The sequence below is a fragment of the Panulirus ornatus genome, chromosome 62 (genome assembly GCF_036320965.1).
Source record: "Panulirus ornatus isolate Po-2019 chromosome 62, ASM3632096v1, whole genome shotgun sequence".
In the NCBI taxonomy this organism is placed as follows: domain Eukaryota; kingdom Metazoa; phylum Arthropoda; class Malacostraca; order Decapoda; family Palinuridae; genus Panulirus; species Panulirus ornatus.
In genome coordinates, this window is record NC_092285.1 from 4,141,242 (window position 1) to 4,153,510 (window position 12,269).

The 12,269-nt window shown below is 41.6% G+C and overlaps 1 protein-coding gene across 4 annotated transcripts in view; it reads right to left on the reverse strand.

Annotated features, from left to right (window-relative positions):
• The window catches only part of LOC139745766 (ribokinase-like), a 59,288-nt gene that overhangs the window by 6,449 nt on the left and 40,570 nt on the right, over positions 1-12,269 (reverse strand). For all 4 annotated transcript variants that reach the window (XM_071656303.1, XM_071656301.1, XM_071656302.1 and 1 more), the window contains exon 7: positions 7,229-7,411. In XM_071656303.1, the coding sequence (XP_071512404.1) occupies positions 7,229-7,411 (183 nt within the window). The remainder of the gene's footprint in view (positions 1-7,228; positions 7,412-12,269) is intronic.

Genomic DNA, 12,269 nt, shown 5'->3' on the forward strand with positions numbered 1-12,269 from the left:
GGCAAGTCTACTACATCATTAGACATGCTTAACAAAGGCAAATACCACTTCAGGAATAAGTGTAGATCTTTCATCCAGAACTGTGCAAATCACTCTGAAAAAGTTATAGAATTGTGCAAATCATTGTGAAAAAGGTGTTTAAACCAATAAGGGCATGATACTAAGAATATTTTGCTCACACTCAGTCTCCAGCTGTCATGCAATAATGCCCGAAACCACAGCTCCCTTTCCACATCTAGGCCCCACAGAACTTTCCATGGTTTACCCCAGATGCTTCACATGCCCTGATTCAATCCACTGTAGCACGTCTACCCCGGTATACCACATCGATCCAATTCACTCTATTCCTTGCCCACCTTTCACCCTCCTGCATGTTCAGGCCCCGATTACTCAAAATCTTTTTCACTCCATCTTTCCACCTCCAATTTGGTCTCCCACTTCTCCTCGTTCCCTCCACCTCCGACACATATATCCTCTTGGTCAATCTTTCCTCACTCATTCTCTCCATGTGCCCAAACCATTTCAAAACACCCTCTTCTGCTCTCTCAACCACGCTCTTTTTATTTCCACACATCTCTCTTACCCTTACATTACTTACTCGATCAAACCACCTCACACCACATATTGTCCTCAAACATCTCATTTCCAGCACATCCACCCTCCTGCGCACAACTCTATCCATAGCCCACGCCTCGCAACCATACAACATTGTTGGAACCACTATTCCTTCAAACAAACCCATTTTTGCTTTCCGAGATAATGTTCTCGACTTCCACACATTCTTCAAGGCTCCCGGGATTTTCGCCCCCTCCCCCACCCTATGATTTACTTCCACTTCCATGGTTCCATCCGCTGCCAGATCCACTCCCAGATATCTAAAACACTTTACTTCCTCCAGTTTTTCTCCATTCAAGTATACCTCCCAATTGACTTGACCCTCAACCCTACTGTACCTAATAACCTTGCTCTTATTCACATTTACTCTTAACTTTCTTCTTTCACACACTTTACCAAACTCAGTCACCAGCTTCTGCAGTTTCTCACACGAATCAGCCACCAGCGCTGTATCATCAGCGAACAACAACTGACTCACTTCCCAAGCTCTCTCATCCCCAACAGACTGCATACTTGCCCCTCTTTCCAAAACTCTTGCATTCACCTCCCTAACAACCCCATCCATAAACAAATTAAACAACCATGGAGACATCACACACCCCTGCCGCAAACCTACATTCACTCAGAACCAATCACTTTCCTCTCTTCCTACACGTACACACGCCTTACATCCTCGATAAAAACTTTTCACTGCTTCTAACAACTTGCCTCCCACACCATATGTTCTTAATACCTTCCAGAGAGCATCTCTATCAACTCTGTCATATGCCTTCTCCAGATCCATAAATGCTACATACAAATCCATTTGCTTTTCTAAGTATTTCTCACATACATTCTTCAAAGCAAACACCTGATCCACACATCCTCTACCACTTCTGAAACCACACTGCTCTTCCCCAATCTGATGCTCTGTACATGCCTTCACCCCCTCAATCAATACCCTCTCATATAATTTCCCAGGAATACTCAACAAACTTATACCTCTGTAATTTGAGCACTCACCTTTGTCCCCTTTGCCTTTGTACAATGGCACTATGCAAGCATTCCACCAAGCCTCAGGCACCTCACCATGAATCATTCTTTTTTTTTTTTTTTTTTTTTTTTGCTTTGTCGCTGTCTCCCGCGTTTGCGAGGTAGCGCAAGGAAACAGACGAAAGAAATGGCCCAACCCACCCCCATACACATGTATATACATACGTCCACACACGCAAAATATACATACCTACACAGCTTTCCATGGTTTACCCCAGACGCTTCATATGCCCCGATTCAATCCACTGACAGCACGTCAACCCCGGTATACCACATCGCTCGAATTCACTCTATTCCTTGCCCTCCTTTCACCCTCCTGCATGTTCAGGCCCCGATCACACAAAATCTTTTTCACTCCATCTTTCCACCTCCAATTTGGTCTCCCTCTTCTCCTCGTTCCCTCCACCTCCGACACATATATCCTCTTGGTCAATCTTTCCTCACTCATTCTCTCCATGTGCCCAAACCATTTCAAAACACCCTCTTCTGCTCTCTCAACCACGCTCTTTTTATTTCCACACATCTCTCTTACCCTTACATTACTTACTCGATCAAACCACCTCACACCACACATTGTCCTCAAACATCTCATTTCCAGCACATCCATCCTCCTGCGCACAACTCTATCCATAGCCCACGCCTCGCAACCATACAACATTGTTGGAACCACTATTCCTTCAAACATACCCATTTTTGCTTTCCAAGATAATGTTCTCGACTTCCACACATTCTTCAAGGCTCCCAGAATTTTCGCTCCCTCCCCCACCCTATGATCCACTTCCACTTCCATGGTTCCATCCGCTGCCAGATCTACTCCCAGATATCTAAAACACTTCACTTCCTCCAGTTTTTCTCCATTCAAACTCACCTCCCAATTGACTTGACCCTCAACCCTACTGTACCTAATAACCTTGCTCTTATTCACATTTACTCTTAACTTTCTTCTTTCACACACTTTACCAAAGTCAGTCACCAGCTTCTGCAGTTTCTCACATGAATCAGCCACCCGCGCTGTATCATCAGCGAACAACAACTGACTCACTTCCCAAGCTCTCTCATCCCCAACAGACTTCATACTTGCCCCTCTTTCCAAAACTCTTGCATTCACCTCCCTAACAGCCCCATCCATAAACAAATTAAACAACCATGGAGACGTCACACACCCCTGCCGCAAACCTACATTCACTGAGAACCAATCACTTTCCTCTCTTCCTACACGTACACATGCCTTACATCCTCGATAAAAACTTTTCACTGCTTCTAACAACTTTCCTCCCACACCATATATTCTTAATACCTTCCAGAGAGCATCTCTATCAACTCTATCATATGCCTTCTCCAGATCCATAAATGCTACATACAAATCCATTTGCTTTTCTAAGTATTTCTCACATACATTCTTCAAAGCAAACACCTGATCCACACATCCTCTACCACTTCTGAAACCACACTGCTCTTCCCCAATCTGATGCTCTGTACATGCCTTCACCCTCTCAATCAATACCCTCCCATATAATTTACCAGGAATACTCAACAAACTTATACCTCTGTAATTTGAGCACTCACTCTTATCCCCTTTGCCTTTGTACAATGGCACTATGCACGCATTCCGCCAATCCTCAGGCACCTCACCGTGAGTCATACATACATTAAATAACCTTACCAACCAGTCAACAATACAGTCATCCCCTTCTTTAATAAATTCCACTGCAATACCATCCAAACCTGCTGCCTTGCCGGCTTTCATCTTCCGCAAAGCTTTTACTACCTCTTCTCTGTTTACCAAATCATTTTCCCTAACCCTCTCACTTTGCACACCACCTCGACCAAAACACCCTATATCTGCCACTCTATCATCAAACACATTCAACAAACCTTCAAAATACTCACTCCATCTCCTTCTCACATCACCACTACTTGTTATCACCTCCCCATTTGCGCCCTTCACTGAAGTTCCCATTTGCTCCCTTGTCTTACGCACTTTATTTACCTCCTTCCAGAACATCTTTTTATTCTCCCTAAAATTTAATGATACTCTCTCACCCCAACTCTCATTTGCCCTTTTTTTCACCTCTTGCACCTTTCTCTTGACCTCCTGTCTCTTTCTTTTATACGTCTCCCACTCAACTGCATTTTTTCCCTGCAAAAATCGTCCAAATGCCTCTCTCTTCTCTTTCACTAATACTCTTACTTCTTCATCCCACCACTCACTACCCTTTCTAATCAACCCACCTCCCACTCTTCTCATGCCACAAGCATCTTTTGCGCAATCCATCACTGATTCCCTAAATACATCCCATTCCTCCCCCACTCCCCTTACTTCCATTGTTCTCACCTTTTTCCATTCTGTACTCAGTCTCTCCTGGTACTTCCTCACACAAGTCTCCTTCCCAAGCTCACTTACTCTCACCACCCTCTTCACCCCAACATTCACTCTTTTTTTCTGAAAACCCATACAAATCTTCACCTTAGCCTCCACAAGATAATGATCAGACATCCCTCCAGTTGCACCTCTCAGCACATTAACATCCAAAAGTCTCTCTTTCGCGCGCCTGTCAATTAACACGTAATCCAATAACGCTCTCTGGCCATCTCTCCTACTTACATAAGTATACTTACGTCTTCATCCCACCACTCACACCCTTTCTAATCTGCCCACCTTCCACGCTTCTCACGCCACAAGCATCTTTTGCGCAAGCCATCACTGCTTCCCTAAATACATCCCATTCCTCCCCCACTCCCCTTACCTCCTTTGTTCTCACCTTTTTCCATTCTGTACTCAGTCTCTCCTGGTACTTCCTCAAACAAGTCTCTTTCCAAAGCTCACTTACTCTCACCACTCTCTTCACCCCAACATTCTCTCTTCTTTTCTGAAAACCTCTACAAATCTTCACCTTTGCCTCCACAAGATAATGATCAGACATCCCTCCAGTTGCACCTCTCAGCACATTAACATCCAAAAATCCCTCTTTTGTGCCCCTATCAATTAACACGTAATCCAATAATGCTCTCTGGTCATCTCTCCTACTTACATACGTATACTTCCCAATCACCAGTCCTTTTTCAGCACATGAATCTACAAGCTCTTCACCATTTCCATTTACAACATGGAACACCCCATGTATACCAATTATTCCCTCAACTGCTACATTACTCACCTTTGCATTCAAATCACCCATCACTATAACCTGGTCTCGTGCATCAAAACCATTAACACACTCATTCAGCTGCTCCCAAAACACTTGCCTCTCATGATCTTTCTTCTCATGCCCAGGTGCATATGCACCAATAATCACCCATCTCTCTCCATCAACTTTCAGTTTTACCCATATCAATCTTGAGTTTACTTTCTTACACTCTATCACATACTCCCACCACTCCTGTTTCAGGAGTAGTGCTACTCCTTCCCTTGCTCTTGTCCTCTCACTAACCCCTGACTTTAGTCCCAAGACATTCCCAAACCACTCTTCCCCTTTACCCTTGAGCTTCGTTTCATTCAGAGCCAAAACATCCAGGTTCCTTTCCTCAAACATACTACCTATCTCTCCTTTTTTTTTTTTCTCTCTCATCTTGGTTACATCCACACACATTTAGACACCCCAATCTGAGCATTCGAGGAGGCATTGTAAAGTGTGCATTGTACCCAAGCACAATGCACACTTTATAATTACTTTTCAGGCATTATTCTATACCCTAAATACTTAAGCATGCTTCAAAAATATGTATTTATCACTGCAATTTTACATATTCACTAATTGAAAATTTCACTTCACGGAAATAAAGAGGGAAAAAAATCTTGTTACATAAGCATGCTACAAATAATTTCATTTTTAGTGCTAGGAAAATGAAGAAAGGCTGTATCTGTTCACATCCAATCTCTAAATGTAATGTGTAATGCACTGAAACCACAGCTTCCAGTCCTCAACCAGGCCCCACAGACCTTTTCATGGATTACCCTGACCACTTCATATGCCCTGGGTCAATGCAATGACAGCATGTCAACGGTCAGAATTTTTTCATTCCATCCTTCTATCTCCCTGTTCTCCTTGTTTTCTCCTCTTCTGACATATATGTCCTCACTCCTCTTCTGACATAAATGTCCTCATTGTCAACCTTACCTTACTCATTCTCTCCATGTGTCTAAACCATTGTAGCACACCCTCTTCAGTAGTCCTCCCTTAACCACACACTTCTTATTATCACATCTCTCTCTTAATGTTTCATTACTTAGGCAATTAAACCACCTCACACCACATACTGTCCCAACACATTTTATTTCCAACATATCTACTCTCCTCTGTAGGGCCTTATCTATAGCCCATGCCTCGCATCCATACAATATTGTTGGGACTACAATACCTTTAAACATACCCATTTTTGTCCTCCCATATAGCGATGCTTCTTTTCACAAATTCTTCAGCACTCCCAGAACCTTCGCCCCCTTCCCATGACTCACTTCTGCTACCATGGCTCCATTCATTGCCATGTCCCCTTCAAGGTATCTGAAAGACTTCCCTGTCTCCAATTTTCTCCATTCAAATTCACATCCCAACTCACCTGTCCTTTAACCCTACTAAACCTAATAACCTTGCTTTTACTCACATTAACTCTCAACTTCTCCCTTCACACACTCTTCCAAACTCAGCCACCAACTTCAGTTTCTAACCTGAATCTGCCATCAGCACAGTATCATTAGCAAACAACAACTAACTCACTTCCTAGGCCCCTCTCATACCTTACATGCTACTTACTCATCCCTTTCTTCAAGACTCTTACATTTACATCCCTCACCACCCCATTCATATGCAAATTAAACAAGCATGGTGACATCAGACACCCTTGCTGCAGAACCTTCACTTTGAGGTGGTTTGGGCATGTGAAAAGAATACAAGACTGGGAGTTTACAGGATAGTGTATGATAGTACAATTAAAGAGGTTCATCTGAGAGGGAGGTCACCCATCACATGGGCAGATAGAATGGAGTACTGGAGGGAGAGAAATGGTGGATGAATGTGTGGAATGATGTATTTGAGAGAGGTATGTAAGAACATGGATAAGTGGAGATTTTTACTGGAAAGAACGGGCATTGGAGACAGAGATAGACATTTCTTTAACCTAATACCAAATTTTCATTTGCTGGTATTTTCCTTGTAGGCAATGAGTGGGAGCTTGCATAATATACACCACTTATAATGGTGTATATGGATGACTTATGAAATTGAAGAATATAACATCTATGGATTAAGTGGTGGGATCAAATACTACATGAGAATTCAGATGAGGGTAGGAACCATTAAATTGTCAATTGTGATCATTAATAGAGAACTGTGCATCATCAGTTGACAATTTTGATGGCTTTAAAGTACGTCTATTACATCTAACATCAATCATGTTACACAATAAATTACATAACATATGGAAACAATAACAGAGTATTCACCTTCAAAGTAAACAAACAGTGAGCTAGCGGCAGCATTTCTTTACAGAGACATTACTTACATTTTTTCTCAACATTATTCTAACATTAGTACTTTTAAGGAGGCAAATCAGTTATAATAATAGTATAATAAATAATACTTACAGTAGTATCAACAGGAGTCACTTCATATGCAGGGACATGAATATTTTCACTGCTAGTGGAGTAGAGAGCCCCAGCTGCTCCAAGTGTGATGATGACGCTACTGCATCCCTTACTTAACAGTATCTTAGCTGCATGCTGGGCATCTTGAACTGTCTTTACTCCAACCTTAGTGAAAACTTCAGCCTAACATTAGAAAGTGAATTGTCATTATTTTCTGATCAGTAATGGTAATAGAAGTCATCAAACTCCAGCCTAAAATTAGAAAATGAATTGTCACTGTTTTCTGATCAGTAATGGTAATAGAAAAGTCATCAAACTACAGCCTAAAAGTAGAAAATAGATCATCGTAAAGATGCTTTTTGATCTGTAATTGCTATAGAAGTTATAAAACTTCAGCTTAAGATTAGAAAACAGATCATCATAAAGATGCTTCTTGAACTGTAATGGTTACAGATTAGAAAACAGAGTATCATTAATGGTTATAGATTAGAAAATAGAGTAACATAAAGAGTATTTATGATCTGCAATAGTTATAGTTATCCATAAGGTAGGGGAAAAAGAATTTAACTCTGTATTCCCGTGTTGTAGAAGGCAACTGAAGGGAGCTGGATATCCTGCCATTCTTGTATCGAAATTTCTAAAAAGGAAACGGAAGAAGGAACCAGGCAGACAGTGCTCATCCTCCTAGATGGCTCTGACTGGGGTGTCTGAATGTGTGTGGAAGTAACCAAGATGAGAAGAGAGGAGAGATAGGTAATATCTTTGAGGAAAGAAACCTGGAGGTTCCAGCTTTAAGTGAAATGAAACTAAAGGGTAAAGGGTAAGAATGGTTTGGGAAATGTCTTACGAGTAAAGTTTTACTGACAAGATGCAAAAAGTGAATACAACATAATGTTCATTTATTCATTTATTTATCATACTTAATTGCTGTTTCTCGTGTTAGTGAGGTAGCACCAGGAAACAACAAACAATGACCCATCCACACATATATGTACATAAATGCCCATACACGCACATATATATACATATACATATCAACATACACATACATATACATATATACACATGTACATATTTGTATTTGCTTGCCTTCATTCAATCCTGTCGTTATCCTGCCACACAAGAAATAGGGTCGCTACCCCCCGCTTCAGCGAGGTAGTGCCAGAAAAACAGACAAAAAAGGCCACATTCATTCAAACTCAGTCTCTAGCTGTCATGCGTAATGCAGTGAAACCACAGTTCCCTATCCACATCCAGGCCCTACAGACCTCTCCATGGTTTACCCTAGATGCTTCACGTGCCCTGGTTCAGTCCACTGACAGCACGTCAATTCCAGTAACGTAATGTATGTACTGAAATACAAATTGTAACATCTCATGTAACATCAACCCACTAGGGTCTGAGTAAGACCCTTTGTGACCCCTGTAATCCTTTTGCACTACTGCTTACAGGATGAGCATGGGGTGCACAATAACTTTGCCAGGGACACTGGCACAAATCAATTAGGAGTAAAGTCAGGGGTTGGTGAGAGGACAATAGCTAAGGAAGGAGTAGTACTGCCATTGAAGCAGAAGTTGTGAAAGTATGTGATGGAATGTAAGGAAGTAAACTTTAGTGATGTGAGTAAAACTGAAAGTGAATGGAAAGAGATGGTGGGTTATTGGTTATCTTGCACCTGCCAATGAGAAAAAAGATCAAGAGACGAAAGTTTTTTGGGAGCAGCAGAGAGATTGTTTCTCCAGTTTTGGTGCATGAGACCGGGCATTAGTGATGAGGGGATTGAAATGTGAAGGTAAGTAATGAGCCAGTTGAGGGTATAACTGGTGCACATAAGGGTATTCAGTGTTCTGAATCAAAATGATGAAGAGCTTCTGGAGTTGTGTGCTCAAGAAAGACTGATGATTGGGAATACTTGGTTTAAAAAGAAAGATATGCACAAGTATACATATGTGAGTAGGAGAGATGGTCATTGGGCATTACTGGATCATGTATCAATTGAGAGGTGTGTAAAAAAGAGAATTTTGGATGTAAATGTGCTGAGAGGGGCAGCTGGTGGGATGTGATGAGAGTAAGAGAGCTCAGAAGAGACTTGTGTGAAGAAATACCAGCAGAGATTGAGTGTAGAATGGCAAAAGGTGAGAGAAAATGAAGTAAGGAGAGTTGAGCAGTGGGAGGTATTTAGGGAAGCAGTGTTTGCATGCACAAGAGATTCATGTGCCATGTGAAAGGTGGGAGGTGGGTAGATTAGAAAGGGTAGTGAGTGACAGGATGAAAAAGTAAACTTGCAAGTGAAAAAGAAGAGAGAGGATTTGAGTGGTACTTACAGGGAAGGAGTGCAAAAGATTGAGAGATATATAAGAGAAAATGACAGGAGGTCACAAGGAAGGTGCAGGGGTTGAAAAAGAGGACAAATGAGAGTAAGGATAAGAGAGTATCATTGAACTTTAGGGAGAATAATAAGATGTTTTGGAAGGAGGTAAATAATGTTTAAAAAACAATAGAAAAAATGGGAACATTGGTGAAGGGGACAAAAGGGGAAGTGATAACAGTTACTAATGAAGTCAGGAGATAGAGTGAGTATTTTGAAGCCCATTCCCATACATCTAAGACACTTCACTTCCTCCAATTTTTCTCCTTTCAAACTTACATCCCAATTAACTTGTCCCTCAAACCTACTGAACCTAATAACCTTGCTCTTATTCACATTTACTCTCAACTTTCTCCTTTCAAACACTTTTCCAAACTCAGTCACCAACCTCTGCAGTTTCTCACCAGAATCAACCACTAGAGCAGTATCATCAGCGAACAACAACTGACTCACTTCCCAGTCCCTCTCATCCACAACAGACTGCATACTCACCCCTCTCTCCAAAACTCATGCACTTACCTCCCTAACCACCCCATCCATAAGCAAATTAAATCCCTGCGGACATCACCCACCTCTGCCGCAAACTGACATTCACTGGGAACCAATCACTCTCCTCTCTTCTTACTTGCACACATACCTTACTTAATTGGTAAAACTTGTCACTGCTTCTAGCATTTTACCTCCCACTCCATATACTCATTAAACCTTCCACAAAGCATCATATGCCTTCTCCAGATCCCTAAATGCTACATACAAATCCATCTGTTTTTCTAAGTATTTCTCACATACATTCTTTAAAGCAAGCACCTGATCCAATACATATAAATATATCATTATTTATATTTATTTAAAGGGGAAGTAAATGTTTATAGTTGTGTTAATGGAGTGATAGTTTTCATGCATGGTGTTTTTTTGACAAGAAAATAGTGAAGTTGGAGAAAAATGTAGCTTAGACATTGAAGCTTATTGATACAGTGGTGAAATTGATGAGAACTGCTATTGACGTTTGTGTGAATAAATTGTACATTTCCTTTTCCATAGCCAGAGGTTGAACCATTATGTGACATTCTTTTTTTTCATTCATTTCAATCTAAAAGTTTGTTTTCTAAATTGTTTCTTACATTTTTCATATGTATATATATGTATGTGTGTGTGTGTGTGTGTATGTGCGTATGTGTGTGTATGTGTGTGTGTGTGTATATGTATATATATATGTATATTATCCCTGGGGATAGGGGTGAAAGAATACTTCCCACGTATTCCTCGCGTGTCGTAGAAAGCGACTAGAGGGGACGGGAGCGGGGGGCCGGAAATCCTCCCCTCCTTGTATTAACTTTCTAAAATGGGAAACAGAAGAAGGAGTCACGCGGGGAGTGATCATCCTCCTCGAAGGCTCAGAGTGGGGTGCCTAAATGTGTGTGGATGTAACCAAGATGTGAAAAAAGGAGAGATAGGTAGTATGTTTGAGGAAAGGAACCTGGATGTTTTGGCTCTGAGTGAAACGAAGCTCAAGGGTAAAGGGGAAGAGTGGTTTGGAAATGTCTGGGGAGTGAAGTCAGGGGTTAGTGAGAGGACAAGAGCAAGGGAAGGAGTAGCAATACTCCTGAAACAGGAGTTGTGGGAGTATGTGATAGAATGTAAGAAAGTAAATTCTCGATTAATATGGGTAAAATTGAAAGTTGATGGAGAGAGGTGGGTGATTATTGGTGCATATGCACCTGGGCATGAGAAGAAAGATCATGAGAGGCAAGTGTTTTGGGAGCAGCTGAATGAGTGTGTTAGCGGTTTTGATGCACGAGACCGGGTTATAGTGATGGGTGATTTGAATGCAAAGGTGAGTAATGTGGCAGTTGAGGGAATAATTGGTATGCATGGGGTGTTCAGTGTTGTAAATGGAAATGGTGAAGAGCTTGTAGATTTATGTGCTGAAAAAGGACTGATGATTGGGAATACCTGGTTTAAAAAGCGAGATATACATAAGTATACTTATGTAAGTAGGAGAGATGGCCAGAGAGCGTTATTGGATTACGTGTTAATTGACAGGCGTGCGAAAGAGAGACTTTTGGATGTTAATGTGCTGAGAGGTGCAACTGGAGGGATGTCTGATCATTATCTTGTGGAGGCTAAGGTGAAGATTAGTATGGGTTTTCAGAAAAGAGGAGTGAATGTTGGGGTGAAGAAGGTGGTGAGAGTGAGTGAGCTTGGGAAGGAGACCTGTGTGGGGAAGTACCAGGAGAGACTGTGTACAGAATGGAAAAAGGTGAGAACAATGGAAGTAAGGGGAGTGGGGGAGGAATGGGATGTATTTAGGGAATCAGTGATGGATTGCGCAAAAGATGCTTGTGGCATGAGAAGAGTGGGAGGTGGGCTGTTTAGAAAGGGTAGTGAGTGGTGGGATGAAGAAGTAAGAGTATTGGTGAAAGAGAAGAGAGAGGCATTTGGACGATTTTTGCAGGGAAAAAATGCAATTGAGTGGGAGAAGTATAAAAGAAAGAGACAGGAGGTCAAGAGAAAGGTGCAAGAGGTGAAAAAAAGGGCAAATGAGAGTTGGGGTGAGAGACTATCAGTAAATTTTAGGGAGAATAAAAAGATGTTCTGGAAGGAGGTAAATAAAGTGCGTAAGACAAGGGAGCAAATGGGAACTTCAGTGAAGGGCGTAAATGGGGAGGTGAT